Genomic DNA, 17,229 nt, shown 5'->3' with positions numbered 1-17,229 from the left:
TCCAGAAGAGTGCAGTGCTAGGAACAGCTAAGATACTGCACAGAACCCTCAAACTCCCAGGCCTCTGGTAGAGGACCCGAGGTTGAGGAAAACACATACCACCCATAGGGGTGAGAGGGGAATTTTTTTTATATATATATAAAAAAATATTTTATTAGTGGTCCCCATTAGTGTGGGTTCCACTGTGCTAGCACTGTACAGTCCCTGCCATGAAAAGCTTTGCAATCCTAAACAAGATACAACAGGCACATGAAACAGACATAGAGGGGGAACACTCTTTAGCTAGTAAAGTGCATGTGTAGTACCAAGCCAAGTTCAGTAACATAGTGGAGCAAGTCTTTAGGGAATGTTATGGTTAACTTAAATAAGATCTAGTTTCCAGAAGGTGAAGCTTGCTTAGTTATCTCAGTATTACTACGTGTGCGTACGTCTCATGGGTCCTAGAACTAATTACATTTGCTATTCTGTCTGCTGAAAACTAAATGTCATCTGTTTCCAGGACAACAGGAGAAGTGATTTCTGGAGTTGTAAATAAAGTGTTCAATCAGCCTAAAGCCAGAGCAAAGGAGTTGGGTATAGACATCTGTTTAATGTATATAGAAATTGAGAAAGGGGAGCCTGTACAAGAAGAGCTCTTAAAAGGCCTGGACAACAAGAACCCTAAGATCATAGTAGCATGTATAGAGACATTGAGGAAAGCACTGAGGTAAGTTCTCTTGTTTCAACTCAACATGCTGTTAAGTAATAGATAATTTAGGTATGGTTGTAGGTGGCTCTGGACTTTGGTATTGTTGAATCGTCTAGATTGTAATGACTTCGGTGAACTGAACCCTTTTTTAATGGCCGCATTTGCCCTGACAGGGACAGTGTGGGAATTAGTCAGATGAGTGTGTTTCTCTGCAATTACCACTCTTGTATCTTGATCAGTTTCAGTCTTGGCAATCTGGTTACCAGACTGATTAAGGAAAACATTTTCTTGAATGCTAGGAGCAGGATTATTGCCTAGCAGAACTGTTGATTCCAGACTTAGGAACTTGCCTCTTCTGAACATATAAAACAAAGTTGTTGAATGAACTAGAATAATTGTAAATAAATATACCTCTACCCCGATATAACACGAATGTGGATATAATGCGGTAAAGCAGTGGTCCGGGGAGGGAGCTGTGCACTGGGGTGGATCAAAGCAAGTTCAGTATAACGCGGTTTCACCTATAATGCAGTAAGTGGTTTTTTTTTGTTTTTGTTTTGTTTTGTTTTGTTGTTTTTTGCTCCCAAGGACATTGTTATATCGGGGTAGAGGAGTGTCTTTGACTTTTAAATAAAAATGCTTTTGTGTCCTCCCCTGACTGTGCAACAGGCACAAGGGCAACGTGCTGATTCTGGTACCAAAGGGTGGATGACTAGGTTTGTGGGGGGGAAATGTGTGTCAAAGCGCACACTTTCTGTGAGGTGAGCCATGGCTCACTAATCTGCTCTAACAAACAGCAAAATGACTAATGCTTTTCTGCAGTGTGCCTCCAAGGGATAGTCAAAGGTGATTCTAATGTGATCAGAAAAATAGGTCTCACAAACTCCAGTCTAAGGAGATTTCTTGTTCTCTGGTAACGGGACAGTCTTAAGCAGCAGGTTGGATTACATGCTTTGAAGTGGTTCAACAGGCTGGCTTTATTATTCCAAACTATGTGAAGGAGGGAAGGAATTGTGATAGAGCTGTTCTTTAACAGAACAAATGAGTAGCTTCAGATTGGTAAATGATGGCAATGCAGGTTAATATGTAGAACCATTGCTGATAGTATATATTCTGACACAACCTCATGTATAGGCTGTGTCCTGTACAAGCAGTTCTGTTAGGACCCCAGCTGTGTCAAGATAATAGCTAATTAATGTTGATGGTCTTTGTCGCTGAATTTGTTGGATTTTGTGCTCTACCATTGACGTGTGTGTTGTTTTTAACTTTCAGTGAATTTGGTTCAAAAATAATCTCACTAAAGCCAATTATCAAAGTATTGCCAAAACTCTTTGAGTCTCGAGAGAAGGCTGTTCGAGATGAAGCCAAACTCCTAGCTGTAGAGATCTACTGCTGGATAAGGGATGCTCTGAGACCACCATTACAGAACATAAACTCGGTTCAGGTAGGCTACAGAAAGTGTCTGTCTGAGCAAAGTTTTATGAACTGAAGTTCATAAATATTCCAGTGTTCAAACTAATTCTTATAGCTCCCCTGCTACATACCAGGATGGGATTTTTTTTACCTGAGCATGTATTTTTCTTGAGCCTTTCTGTCTTACTGAAAACTGTTGCTGTCTGGTAAAAACACTAACTTTTTCTCTCTAAAACAAAATTATTTTTTTCATTTTTGTGGCTTCAAAATAGTAACTAAGCAACATTCTGGTTAAAGATGCATAGCAAATCTGTTCACTACTTCTTCAGTGGGTGAGACATGGGAAAATACCATATCCAATTGCAACTTGAGGGGGAAATTAGATGGGTAGTTCAGATTCTCCCCATCTCTTTTGGGCAACTGCACTTGCCATTGTCTTCCTTTAATAACTGGGTGTCAGGGTCACCATTCTCTCTTTGCTAAGAGAGAACTTGCAGTGTATTATAACAAAAATAAATATGTTCTGGTAATGTCCAGGATTTGATAGGCATTGTCTATGCACAGGAAGGTCTTAATGCAATAGTATGGTGTTATGGAAACTAAATACTCAATCTTCAGAGCTTTTCAAATGCCCACACATCCATCCCCTGTTTAATTGAGTATTGTGGTCAGATGGGAAGTTGTTGCTTTTAAACAGTAAGGTAGTAACATCTCTGGTATACAGAGATATTCAAAAAGAGATTCCTTTCCCTGAAAAACTAAATTACCAGTACTGGTTTCTACAACTAGGTATTCAAAGCTGGGCTGACCCAACCCTGCTTACCTAGTGACATTATACTATAGCCATACCATCGCATGCAGACAGATTAATAAAGACTTTCATATACTCAACCAGCCATTTTTCCTCTTTATTTAGATCATAACCTCGTGCCAAAAATAACCTTTTCCCACTGTTCTAACCAGTTTGTTTTTTAGTAAACATTCCCCTCACCCCTGGTAACATTTCTGTGCACTATAAATATAACTAGTCAAAATCCTAAGCAGTGAGTTTACCATACCCCTGTGAGGAGGGAGGTTAGCTCTGTTGCCTCTGGCCATCTCCACAACTGGCCAGATACTGTAGTATTACAATATCATTGCAAGTGAACTGAAAGGATAGCACAACCAGATTATAAGATTAAAACCTAAACAAGAAAATTCCTGACAATTGGTGGGGGGAAATACATTGCTTTTAATAAGGTGGAAGTTTGCCTTGAGTAATCCTGTATCATTGGTGGGATGTTATGTTTCATGCTTTAGCCCTTGAGAATTATTCTTGCGATTCTTACAGCTAAAAGAGCTGGAAGAAGAATGGGTCAAGCTACCGCCAGCGGCTCCCAAACAGACCAGATTCCTGCGTTCCCAGCAAGAGCTGAAAGCCAAGTTTGAGCAGCAGCAGGCAGCTGGAGGTGATGCAGATGGAGGTAACCTATGTGATGTTGGTACTTGGAAACACTAAACTTTTAACATTATTAAAAGAGACAGTAAGAAATAGAACGGACCAAAAAGGTGCATTCAATTGAGATGTAAAGCAAATGGGGCACACCATCCTATCAACAAGACACATTTGGGGGAGAAAATAGTATTGAACATCATCCTAGTATCAAAGTAGCAAAAACGTTACCATTCATAGACCACTTCCCCTCCTGTCTTTGATGAAGGGAGCATGGAGATATGTCAATCAAATTTCATTCTTACACAACAAGCATTTCTGCTAAGCTTGCATACCTCCACTAATCTTTCCTCTCTTGGCCTGCAGGAGGAGATGATGGGGATGAGATTGTCCCACAGGTGGATGCTTATGAGCTGCTGGAAGCTGTGGAGATTCTTTCCAAACTTCCCAAAGACTTCTATGACAAAATAGTAAGTATAAGCTGCTAACTCTTATCTCTGCAATATTGAGAGGTGAGGGCTGATGGACTTTAAGACCCAACATACATCCTGCAAATAGGCAGTACTGTTACATGAATAATAGGGGGCTGGCTTGCAAGATATAGGCTGTCTAATCTGCATAAATAGCTATAAAATCAAGATGGAAATTAAAATGTGGGAGTGCATTCCAATGGCTAGCTGTAACCACCAATCTTAGAGTATATGAGGATTCTAAGAGTACTTGAATTTCTTGGGATGAAGTTATGCTCTAGAGTCTACGGTCTGTCTACAGTGAGCTTTCCTAGGGCCGTTAGGTGTCTGGTGTACCCAAATGTAGAATGCTGTGCTTTGCAGGAAGCCAAAAAGTGGCAAGAGAGGAAAGAAGCTCTGGAAGCTGTTGAAATGCTGGTGAAGAATCCCAAACTAGAAGCAGGGGACTATGCAGACATGGTGAAAGTTCTTAAGAAGGTAAAAATTGCTGTACCAGTCATATGTATTTTACATTTGTATATTGCAGCAGTTAACTGCTTAATGCCAAAAGATTAGATTTTAATGCCTGAAAGGCCACCACTGGTCATAAGACCAAATACTGGCACTATGCCTCTGTCCAAATTACTGTTAACATTACATCTTTGATGAACAGACCCACCCAGTAGGGTGATGCTTACATTATTTTGGCTTGCTTCTGTCCTGTTGAACATGGATATCTGTAGCCTTCTCAAATAGGATGAGAATCCAACAGACCTTACCTAAATGTATTATTGGAGGAATGTGCCTCTTCCTGCAGATGCTTGAAGGCAGTTTAGAAAAAATGGGATGGAGGGAAAAATACTGAAAAAAAAATATATGTATATCTCAGTGGTATGTTCTCACCTTGAATTCTGTGTTCAGTTCTGGTCACCTTTTCTCAAAAAGAATGTACCAGAATTACAGGGTATCACGACACACAATTGGCCTATAGAACACATTGCTATGTAACATCAGAGGCTAAGAGCTTAACTGGATTTGGAAAGGGATTGGATGGTTATACAAATAACAAAAATATTCAGAATTCTTATAGTAAAGATTTAAAATAAAAAGATATGGAAGGGCTATAAACCCCATTCTTCAGAGAAAAAGGAGAACCTCTAATGAGTGGGGTTTAGTAAGAAACTTCCCCTTTGTCCTGTAACACTCCGGGTAGGTTATTGCACAACTTCCTACTGCAGGGCTTCTTGCATCTTCCTTTGAAGCAGGTGGTGCAGCCTGCGATTGGAGATTGGATCAGATCAGTGGTGTATAACTTGGATGGCAATTCCTATGTTCCTTGCCTTGTCCACAAGTCTCTAGGGATTGATCATATTCCTTCCACCTTCAGACCAAATGGTCTGCTTGTGAAGGTGCAAAAATAGTGGAAATTTTAATGCTTTCAGTTGATTGTATTACAGTCCTAACTTTCAAATCTGATTTTTGGGGGAGCAGCCTGCCTACTCAATGCTCCCTTAGGGGACTGCAGTTTCCTAGGGGGTTGGCTGGCTGTTTGGGATTTCACAAATCCAAGTAGAGGAGAGTGGTACTTCCACAACCTGCAGCTCTTCATAAAACTGCCATTTTTAGACACACAAATGGCACTATATTGTAAGTGTGTAATATGTATATGCATTTAGATGTATGTTTTCAATGAACCTTTTTAGCTCTCCATCCAAACACCTGGTCTCTAATAAATACAGGCTGGAATTAACTTAAGTATAGTTCTGCAAAATGGGGAAGACTTGTCTCATCCAGCCCTTGTCTTACTCTTCTATCAGAAACCCTTTGGCTTCCTGACTGAGACTTTCAAGTTAGTCAGGCACACTTTGTTACTGGCAAACTACATTCCTTTAAAGGCAGTCCTGAAATGTACCTGTTTGCTATCGCTCACACACACTCGCTCACACACACTCGCTCACACAGTTAGAGAGTAGAATTCTCTCTGGCAAGAACTAGAATCTGATTTCTGATTGCCTTTGAATTTGGGTCTGTCATGCACTCTGTAAAATGTGCACATACCTGTGTGTGTACACACACCACATTGAGTTACGGGCCTGTGGTAGAAGCAACCAAATGACCCTTTTGAGTCCAGATGCAAGGCATAACTTGGACTAATATCCTAAAACTTTCTGAGCAGAAGATGGCAGTCACAAACTGATACATAGCCATGTAGTATTCTGCAGGGAGTTCTGCACCAAAAAATTAAATTCTGTGCACAACATTATAAAATTCTGCATATTTTCTTTGTCAAAATAACACAGTATAATCCCACCAGTTTCAATTATTCTGGTAACTTTTGTTTCAAAATACCTGTCTTCAAGTATGTCTGTAACAATACAAGAACAAAAAAGTTTCTCCCAGGAGAAGAGAGTTAAACCCCTGTAACAACCCAGTTCCTGTTTCTCTGTTACCATTTTATTGGGTGCCTCAATCTGGGTGTGTGTCACATGCCAGCTGGACACCTCGAGGGACTGGGGGGGAACTCTGCCTCTTCTCCAATCTGATACCAGAATTCCCCCAGAAGTAGTTTTAACATAGTATGATGGGATTTTCATTGACTGGCTAGGACTACTACAGTTCACTGATTGAATGATAAATGTTGCTTCAGCGTACCAGGACAGTGATGCAGTATCCTTCTGGAACTGAATGAAATTATCCAGCCCAGTTCAAGTTGGTACCCCAAGTAACTGTTTCACCCTTAACTTTGGACAAATTCATTGTTGCTGCTGTGGCCATCCTTTCAGTGCTAGTAGCACTCTGCCTAGACTGCTTCTGATTCTCTGAAATCTTGCCTGTTTGCCTGTAATGTTGTCCTTCCTTTGCAGGTTGTTGGAAAGGACACAAATGTCATGTTGGTTGCTTTGGCTGCCAAATGCCTTGCTGGATTGGCTACCGGCCTCAGGAAGAAATTTGGACAATATGCAGGACAAGTAAGTAGTAGGTACTTCACTCTGCATTTCCTCCTTGGAATATGGTGACAGTAATAAAACTGCTTTAAAAATAACTACTCCTTTTAATGACTGTCAGGGCTTGGTATTTCTCTACTTAAACAAAGTAAACATGATATGCATATATTCCTTCTGCACTTTGATACTTGCTGGATTAAGGGGTGAAAGTTTCCAAGTACGTACAGATCTTTAGTCGTGGTATTAAGTTACAAGGCCCTTGTTTTATTTCCTGTTCTTTACTGCTAAGCATGAGCAGGGTCCAGTGTCATTGCAGGAACAATTCTTAAATTCCATGATATTTAATTAGTTCTACTGCCCTCAAATACCCTTTATTCTTGTTCCCTCGTTACCAAAGGAACACCCACAGAAACACAGATTTGTAGCTCGTAAAAGAAAATATTCACTGACCTAGAATGCCAAACGTTGAGGAAGAAGGGGAGCTTGTAGCAAACGAGTGGCTTATCTGTCTGATTTCTCAGGCCTCCGCTGATATGCTGCTCTCTAGGCTAGAGATTCTCAGGACAAATTATTTGGTGGCCACAAACTCTTGCTGGTGGCCGTGCTCACTTCTTTCTAAAATACTCAGTTAGCTTTAGGAAAAACAAATATGCACAGATATATGTCCAAATCATTGTAATTTATTTATTGCTAGCTAGGAAGTCTGTTAATATCACTTTTCACAGCAGACTTACTCAGCCCTGGGAAGTCTGGGGACAAATTAAGCCCTGGATGGGGGGATCAGGGGAGGCGCCGGGGGCAATGGAGGTGGGAGGAGGTGGAGCCTGAAGTCTCGGGGCTGGATCCCAAAGCCTCGCAACCAGAACCTGCTTCCCCACTACCGCTGGGCTGAAGCCCAAATCCTGAGCCCCACCGCTGGAAAGATGGGGAACTCACTGGTTGCTCAACCGTTGCTGGAAGCCTGAGCAACCAACACCAAGGCTGTGCATCCATGAGCACCAGGGAGGGAGCAGGGCTGCTGTCTCCCCTATCACACCCCAAAAGGTTGTGGCCACAAGAAAAGCCCCTGGTGGCTGCATTTGAGAAACGCTGCTCTAGGCAGTCTAGCTTGCCAGCCTCTGCCTCTGTCTCCAGCTTTGGTTGTCTAATGCTCTTTAAGTGATTTGTTCATGTGTATTCCACAATAGGTGTGCGTGCTTGCCACATGCACTGGTGCTGGAAGTTTTTCCCTTAGCAGTACCCATGGGGGGTGGGGGGGCGGGGAGCAACCCCTGGAGTGGTGCCTGCCTGGCACGGTATAAGGGGAGCTGCTTGCTTTCCCCACCCTCAGTTCCTTCTTGCCGCCAGTGAAGGTGCATCGTAACTACTCAGTTCCAGCTTTGCTGCAGCTTGTCCCCAAAACTCTTCATTAGTACCTGTAGCCAGTTAGCTGTTTTCAGTTAGTTTAGTTAATTAGGTTTAAGTGGTGCGGCTCTTGTAGGCATTCTGTGCCCAAGAACAACCCGCACACAGACTGTCTGCGCTGTTTGGGAGAGACCCATATCAGCGAAAGTTGCAGGATCTGCAAGTTGTTCAAGCCCTGGACCAAAAAAGAAAGGGACGTTAGGTTCCGGGCAATCCTGATGGAGTTGGTGCTGACCCTGACCCCTGCACACCGCTCCGAACCAGCACCGTGGTGTTGGCACTCAGAGACTCTTCAGTACCATTGACCAGTTGGCATCGCTCCCCCTCTACAGGGCACACCAAGAGGACTGGAAAGACTCCCTCTTCGTAGCGGCAGTGAGGGAAGTCGGGGTCAGAGGCTAGGCCCATGTCGGGCAGTCCTCGATCCCCACCGGGCCCTCAGCCTCCAACTCAAGTTGAGCGGAGTAGCCCGGACCCTTCAGAACAGACCTGTCGGGATGCCTTCTATGCCTAAAGCTCTCCAGGTGGCCTGGGATGTCATGACCACTGCCAGCACCCGGAGCACCGCGGATGTCTGCCCTGTGCTCCAAGGGCAAGCCACCATTGGGATCACAGCAGTCAACACCGGGCCCGTACCAGTCGTGGTTGAGGGAATGTTCCCGATGCTGCTCACTGCCCAGCGACCGTTCAGGGCGCAGTCCATGTGGATCACCCTTGACGCCAGCCAGACTTTCTGGATGAGTGCCATCTGACTGGAATTCCCGGCACCGCTTGTCTTCACGGAGCAAACATTGACAGGACTGTGGCAGATGTAGCCAACGGTCCTCGTCTCAAAGGCGGTGCCACAGTCGGTCACAGCACAACAATCGATGCCGTTCCCGCTCAGACTCTTGCTCCAAGTCTCTGCCAAGGCACCGCAGCCCCGGGTGTCAATCACTGTCATGGGTCCGCCTGTCGAAGCGGTTTGTTGAGCAGCTACTACTGTTGTTGCCATTCCTCTGCATTGTAGATCACAGCACCGCTGCTACTCCTGGTCCAGAGGCAGCAGTGGCTCGTATGCCAGCCCGGCCTCAACTCATAGCCGCCCGTCAACAGGCCAGGCTAGCCAGTCCCGGCGGTGCCACAGCAAGCACAGTAGCTCCAAGCGTAGTGGCTGGTCCAGTGGGCACCATGGCCTCCGTCCCAGCCCCCAGTGGGGGCTCACTTGGTGGCCGGAGAATCGGAAGCACTATCAGCCTCCCTCGCTATACTGTCCAAGAAGGAGTTGGTGGGACCTGTGTCTTTGGTACTGTGCCCGGAGTCCAACCAAGTGGTAGATCCTCTGGTTCCAGCCGACACTCAAAGCACCGCACCAGCCTCCTCACCCCACCCCCCTCCGTGTCCTGCAAGAGGACTACAGGGCCCACTAAGACCTCTTAAAACGGGTGGCAATAAGCCACCACCTCCAGGCAGAGGAGATGGAGTCCTCAGACTCCCTGTTCAATGTACTGTCCCCCTCGGCACCGGGCAGGGTGGCCTTGCTGCTCCACGAAGGGGTGGCAAGAATTTCAAATGCCCTGTGGCAAACACCAGCCTCATTGGCTCCCATCTCTAAGAAGATGGAATGCGAGTACTTTGTACCCACTAGGGGACGTGAATACTTGTATACCCTCCCAGCGCCCAACTCCTTGGTGGTCAAGTTGGTCAACCATAGGGAACAGCAGAGTCAGCCAGCCCTGATCCCTAAAAACAGAGACTCTAAGAGGCTGGATGGTTTCGGGAGAAAAGTTTATTCATCTTCAAGCTTCCAGCTAAGAGCAGGAAACCATCAGGCTCTCTTGGGTCTCTGAGTTTTTAATCTCTGTGATCCCTCCCCAGATTTGAGGACTCCCTCCGGGAGCGCAATAAGAAGGAGTTTAAGGCACTTGTGGAGGAAGGGACAGCAGCTGCTAGGGCACCCTTCAGGTTGCCTCGGATGCAGCGGACACGGCCTCATGGTCCCTGGCCTTGGCAGTGTCCATGAGACAGGCATCATGGCTCCTGCTCTCTGGGCTGTCCAGCGAAGCGCAGTCTTCAATGTAGGATTTCCCTTTTGACGGGAAGGCTCTGTTTGCAGAGGAAACAGATGCAAGTCTGCATGGGATGAAAGACTCCTGCATGATCCTCGAGTCCTTGGGCCTCTATGTCCCTACTCCGGCAAAACCCAGGTTTAAGCCGCAGCAGGCTCCCGCCCCAGGCTGTGCTCCCAATGTATGAGACTAACCATAGGAAGCAGTGGGACTACAGAAAATGCCCTAGGAGGCAGTGTTGGCTTGCTCCCCAGCCTGGGGTCCTCCAAGGGCAAGCAGGTGGGTAAAAGGCATTTCTGATGGGATGCTCGGGGATACCCCACCAATTCTCAGCAGCAATCCACCCCCAATAAAGCTCCGTTTCTCCAACAGATTGTGTGCTTTCCTCCCAGAATGGTCGTGGCTCACCTTGGACTGATGGGTCCTCAACATCATCTCCTGAGGTTACACCCTTCAGTTTACCTCTTCTCCGGCCAACCGCCCCAGTCCCTCTTGGGAGACCTATCGCATGAGGCTCTGCTTGAGCAGGGGGTGGGGCAGCTCATGGAACTGGGAGTGATAGAGGCAGTGCCCAAGGAGTTTCTGGGTCAGGGGTATTACTCCTGATATTTCCTTATCCCAAAGGCCAAAGTGAGGCTCAGGCCCATCATGGACCTGTGAGACCTGAATCAGTACATGGTGAAATTCAAGTTCCGCATGGTTTCTTTGGCCTCCATCATCCCCTCTCTGGATCCCGGGGACTGGTACGCTACCCTTGATCTACAGGAGGCGTACTTCCACATCCACGTATTCAAGAGGCACAGGCGCTTCCTCCATTTCATGGTGGGACAGAATCACTACCAATTCATGGTCCTCCCATTTGGTTTGTCCACTGCCCCCAGGGTCTTTACAAAATGCATGTCGGTGGTAGCAGCCTACCTCAGGCACTGGGGGGTCCAGATATTTCCCTATCTGGATGACTGGTTGGTCAAGGGCACCTCCCAGTCACAGGTGAGGGATCATGTGACACTCCTCCTGTCCATGTGTTCCACCTTGGGCCTGTTTGGTAAACGTCACATTAGTCCCGGTCCAACACATAGAGTTTATTGGGGTGCTCTTGGGTGCAACGTCGGCCAGGGCCTTTCTCCCACCAGACAGATTCAAGACCCTGAAAGGTTTCATCAACTTGATTACAAGGTTCCAGGTAACGACAGCTGGGACTTGCCTGCAGCTGCTGGGTCATATGTCAGCGGGCATGTATGTGGTCTGTCACGACAGACTCAGGATGAGGCCCTCCAGCTCTGGCTGGTCTCGAAGTTCTCCCATCCCAAACTTGGTGATCACCTCCCTGCGGTGGTGGTCTGCCCCAAGCAACATGGTCCAAGGGGTCCTGTTCAGGGACAGGGTCCCATCAGTGAAGCTGGTGTCCGATGCGCCGGACCTGGGATGGGGGGGCCATGTGGGAAACTTTTAGACCTGAGGTCTATGGTCGATGGGAGACTTGACCCTTCATATAAACATCAAGGAACTCAGGGCGGTGCAACTGGCATGTATGGCGTTCTGCTCACACCTGGAGGGCAAGGTAGTCAGGGTCCTCATGGGCAAGATGGCCTCCATGTTCTATATCAACAGGCAAGGCGGCGTCCGATCTTCTGCCACAAAACCCTCAGTTTGTATAGCCCCCGACATCCACCTGAAGGCCTTCCACCTGTTGGGCTTCCGGAATGTGAAGGCGGATCTTTTGAGTAGGGATTTTTCCTCTCAACACGCATAGTCTCTCTACCCGGAAATGGCCCACCAGCTCTTCCGGAGGTGGGGAACGCCCCAGGCAGACCTATTCACAGCCTGGCAGAACCGGCGATGCCCCTGGTTCTGCTCTGGGGGGACCTGGGGAGGGAGACTATCTCCCATGCCTTTTTCCTGTCCTGGTCGGGCCAGCTTCTCTATGCCTTTTTCCCCATTTACTCTAATCAGCAGGGTCCTGGAAAAAAGAGACAGACAAGGCCCGAGTCCTTCTCATAGTCCCAGCATGGCCCAGGCAACATTTAGTATGGGACCCTCTCGGGCCTGGCAGTGGCTCTGTCATGGCCATTGCCACTCTGCCCAGACCTGGTCTCTCAGGACCAGGCCCATCTCCTCCATCCCAACCTAGCGGCTCTTCACCTCACAGTGTGGCTGCTCAGTGGCTAGGTGATGAGGAAAGGAGATGCTCGGAACAAGTTCAGTGAGTCCTCTTTGAAAGTAGAAGGCCCTCCACTCGCTGCTCCTATTTTGGCAAAGTGGTCTTGTTTTTCTAGGTGAGCTGCGGACCAGGGTGTTTCCCTGAGGGCCGCCCTGCTCCAGCTTATCTGTGAGTACCTCCTTCACCTGAGGACCCAGGGCCTAGCACTCTCATCAGTCAGGGTGCAACTGGCAGCCATTTTGGCCTTCCATCCCCCGGTGCAAGGACACACGGTGTTTCCTCGTGCTATGACCAGCTGTTTCCTTAATGGTTTGGACCATCTATACCCATATTCTAAACCCCATGTCCGACTGTGGGACCTGAACCTGGTGCTTGTTCATCATACGGTGCCCCCATTTGAACCATTGGCCACGTGCTCCTGGTTTCACCTCTCGTAGAAGGTGGCCTTCCTGGTTGCTGTCACGTCAGCCAGGCGGGTCTCTCACGGCCTTTCATAAGGACAAGGTCCACCTCCACCCACACCCCACATTCCTCCCGAAGGTGGTCTCTGCCTAGCACATGGGTCAGAACATTTTTCTACCAGTTCTGTTTCAAGCCTCGTGTGACCAATGAGAAGCACTATCTCCACATGCTTGATGTACGGCGGGCCTTGGCTTTCTATCTTGAGTGGACCAAGCCGTTCAGAAAGTCCTCGCCCCTGTTCGTCGCCTCGGCCAAGCATGCGAAGGGCCAGCCAATTTTCCATCTAGCAGCTTTCTAATTGGATCACTTCATGCATCCGGTCCTGCTATGAGCTGGTAGGTGTCCCCCCGCTGCCCATTGTGAGGGCACACTCAACTCGGGCACAGGCCTCCTCAGCTGCCTTCGTGGCCCACGTCCCTATACAGGACATTTGTAGGGCTGCCATGTGGTCTTCGGTTCACAAGTTCACCTTGCACTATGTGATAGTTTCCCAAACCAGGGATGATGCCAGGTTTGGCAGAGTGGTACACTGTCCAAGAACTTGTGAACTCCTACCCACCTCCAGTAGATACAGCTTGGAATCACCTAGTGTGGAATACTCATGAGCAATCATTCAAAGAAGAAAAGACAGTTACCTTTTTGTAACTGATGTTCTTAAAGATGAGTTGCTCATGTCTATTCCACATCCCGCCCTCCTTCCCCTCTTCTGGAGTTGTCTGGCAAGAAGGAACTGAGGTTGGGGGGAGTGTGCAGCTCCCCTTATACTGTGCCAGGCAGGTGCCACTCCAGAGGCCGGGGGGGGGGGGTGCTGCCCCCCTATGTGTACTGCGAAGGGGAAAAACTTCCGGCACCGGCACACATGGCAGGCACGCACACCTATAGTGGAATAGACATGAGCAACAGATCTTGAACGCCAGTTACGAAAAGGTAAGTCTTTTATCAGGCTCCAGGGTGCAGTGCAGAGAGTATGCGCTATAATTCAGTTAACTCTCTTGTGGAGAACAAATGGGAGCTGCAGGTAGGGCCTAGCAGAGTAGAGAGAACTCAGGTACCTGGCTGCAGCAGAATGACACATTCAGTGGTAAAAATGAGTTCTTTGACATTGGGGAAAAATGCCAAATCTTCTCTGCTGCAGAATCACTTGAGTCCAGTGGGCCTTGATTGAGATGAATGGGACATTGTCTGGCTGAACTTGTTTTAGGCAGACACAAGCAAGCATTATTGCCTCTGTTTACACTTGGTTTGTGTTTTAAAGGTTAGCTCTTATAGCTGCAGAGATAGTAACATAATTTAAAAGGTCAGATTCTGCAACTAAATTCTGATGCAAGGAATAGATTCAGTAGTTACGGAATATGTGAGGTGGTGGAGTTGCTCTGAGTACATGCTCTGTTCAGTACTGTAACGGGCATCTCTGACTTGCACAAATTTAGTACACAGCCATTTGCCAGGGAACTTGGTTTGCCTAGATTTTTTTCTACGAAATTGGACCTTTCCTGTGAGTTATTGGCCAATATTTTAGCATATCATCTGTTAATCCTCCAAAGAAGGTATACCATATGAACACTTCCAGAGTCAAATGCATTGACGTTCTCTTGAAGCTTTGTTTAATTAGCTTGATTGTAATTAAGTCACTCTACATAGAAATCTATTCCGGATCCTAGCTGGGTGCATTTGAACCCAGGGTTTAGCAATATGATAGAAACTAATTTATAGCCTAGTGCAAATTGGCTTTTCAATTAACCACCGCTGACTTATTTGTAACAGTCTTATAGCGAATACTACCATACATTGAACTCAGCAGGTTCCAGGGAGGTTCATGAAAAGAAGATTTCACAAGTGAATTTCTTCTGGCTGTCTGACCAACTCCCGTTACTTCACCCCTAAATTGTGGAATTTTGTCATCTATTAATTGAATGTGCATACTACATTTCACCTTTTTCCTGAGGCACCAAGAGTCCAGTAGGAATTCCCTCTCTTTATTTCTGTTCTATGTCAGTTGTTATACAGCACTCATCATTGGAGTATGAGCATTTTCCAGTAGTGTGTTAAAAGTGATGTGACAGACTTCTGTCACATGTTGTTGGTCATTCTCTCCCTAAGGGGAGAAGTGTGCATTCATGTGTAATACATACACTCAAAGTATTGCAAGTGTTCATTACGGTAGATCAAAGAAATTCACCTTGCACTTGGAGCACCAACTGGTGAGGTTGGTAATGATTCTTAGTTTCTGGGGGAATTCAGTGCACAGGCTCAGGCTGGCCCCCGGGAAAGCACTGTCTCCCACACAGCTAGGTTTTACCTTTGTGGTAGAAAGTTTCATTGTGCCAGTGGAGTAAAGTTGTTGACCAATCTTCATCCTGAAAGTTTAGGTGGTCTTTGAGATATGTGGCTATGGAGTGCTTTGAAGATAAAGAGAGAAGCCTTGAACTTGATTTGGTGTTCTGTGGGCAGCCAGTGTAGAGAGTAGAGGATAAATTTCATGTGTTCACAGAAGCCTGCATTGCTGAAGAGAGACTTCAGAGTTCTGTACTAGCTGGAATTTCCTAAGCACTGAAGGCTACATCACCAGGCATACTGCATTGCTGTAGTGCAGCCAAGAAGTGGTGACAGCCTGAATAACTGAGGCCCAGGTCATCATTGGTCAGGATGGGCTGAAGTCTATCATCCTCAGTTGATAGAAAGCATTACTCATGGATGCTGCTATATGAGACCTCCGAGTCAGTGAGGGATCAGAGTAGTGCTAAGGTATTGAGTGAATTGTTCAGTTGTGGATGTGTGCCTTCAACCAAAGGACCGGACGGACTTGAGGCTTCACAGCCTAAAGGAGTCGAGGGCCACTATGAAATATCTGGAGTTGCACGCTCCTGCTACCCAGAGAAAACCCTTCAAGCCTCAGCCCCAACAGCAGCAGAGGCAATACCAGCCCACCCAAGGCAGGATACATACTGTTGTAGGGGCAGGAATAATAAACATAGACCTTCCAACCCTCCCTCAGGCCAAGGGCAGGGCCCAACCAAGCCATCGTTGGGGTCCAAGCAAGGATTTTCTAGGGACACCTGAGGAGGGCGTACCAGTCACTATGCTGGATTCCCCCCCCCCCCCGCTTTCTGAACCATCTGTCCCACTTCTACTGTGTGTGGTCCCATATAACATTGGACCACTGGGCTCTTCACACGGTAGAGGTGGGATATTCTCTCCCATTCTCCTCCCCTTCCTCCCACCCTCCTTCCCCATCCCTCTTCAGGGACCCCTCTCACAAACAACTCCTGATCCATGAGGTGCAATTGCTTTTGCTATAGGGGCAGTGGAAACGGTTCCTCAGGAGCTATGGGGCAAGGGATTCTACTCCCGTTATTTCCTAATTCCTAATGCAAAGGGGGGGTCTGAGACCCATCTCAGATCTGCAAGGACTCAATCAGTTCATAGTAAAGTTGAAGTTTCACATGATCTCCCTGAGCACAATTATTCCTTCTGTTGGTCTGGGGGACTGGTACGCTGCCCTCGACATGACATATACTTTCATATAATTATTTGGCCGGCTCACAGACACTTCCTGAGGTTCATTGTCAACCTCATACATTATCAGTTCACAGTGCTCCCATTTGGGTTATCAACAGCCATCTGGGTGTTCACCAAGTGCATGTTTGTGATCGCAGCCTTTCCCCGCAAGAGGCAGGTGCAGGTGTAACCCTACCTCAAGGACTGGCTGCTGCGGGGGTGCTCTAGGGAGAAGGTGGAGTCCCAGGTCCATTTAGTCAGAGACACCTCCAGGGACTAGGTCGTCTCCTGAGTGTGGAAAAGTCAACATTGTCACCCACCAAACAAATAGAATTCATTGAAGGTGGTGTTGGACTTGGTTCAGGCAAGAGCCATTCTACCAGAGCCCAGATTCCAAACACTGTCACGTGTCATTCAGACTCTCAGAAAATACTCTATGACCATGAGGACATGCCTCAGTCTCCTATAACACATGCTGGCATGCACCTATGTGATCAGACACACCAGACTGAGGTTCAGGCCATCCAAGTGTGGCTTGCTTCAGTTTGTCACCCAGGTTGACTCATAGGTCAGAAGGGACCAATATGATCATCTAGTCTGACCTCCCTGCACAAAGCAGGCCACAGAACCCTACCCATCCACTTTTATAACAACCCCTAACCCATGACTGAGTTATTGAAGTCCTCAAAATTGTGGTTTGAAGACCTCAAGCTGCAGAGAATCCACCAG

At 47.0% G+C, this 17,229-nt stretch overlaps 1 protein-coding gene across 4 annotated transcripts in view; it reads left to right on the top strand.

Annotated features, from left to right (window-relative positions):
• CKAP5 (cytoskeleton associated protein 5) overlaps positions 1-17,229 on the top strand; it is a 124,409-nt gene that overhangs the window by 23,885 nt on the left and 83,295 nt on the right. For all 4 annotated transcript variants that reach the window (XM_075065292.1, XM_075065294.1, XM_075065295.1 and 1 more), the window contains exons 4-9: positions 500-706; positions 1,961-2,132; positions 3,432-3,564; positions 3,900-4,003; positions 4,367-4,480; positions 6,847-6,951. In XM_075065292.1, the coding sequence (XP_074921393.1) occupies positions 500-706; positions 1,961-2,132; positions 3,432-3,564; positions 3,900-4,003; positions 4,367-4,480; positions 6,847-6,951 (835 nt within the window). The remainder of the gene's footprint in view (positions 1-499; positions 707-1,960; positions 2,133-3,431; positions 3,565-3,899; positions 4,004-4,366; positions 4,481-6,846; positions 6,952-17,229) is intronic.

This window comes from Chelonoidis abingdonii, chromosome 4, assembly GCF_003597395.2.
Source record: "Chelonoidis abingdonii isolate Lonesome George chromosome 4, CheloAbing_2.0, whole genome shotgun sequence".
Taxonomy (NCBI): domain Eukaryota; kingdom Metazoa; phylum Chordata; order Testudines; family Testudinidae; genus Chelonoidis; species Chelonoidis abingdonii.
This window is presented reverse-complemented; position numbering and strand designations above follow the sequence as displayed.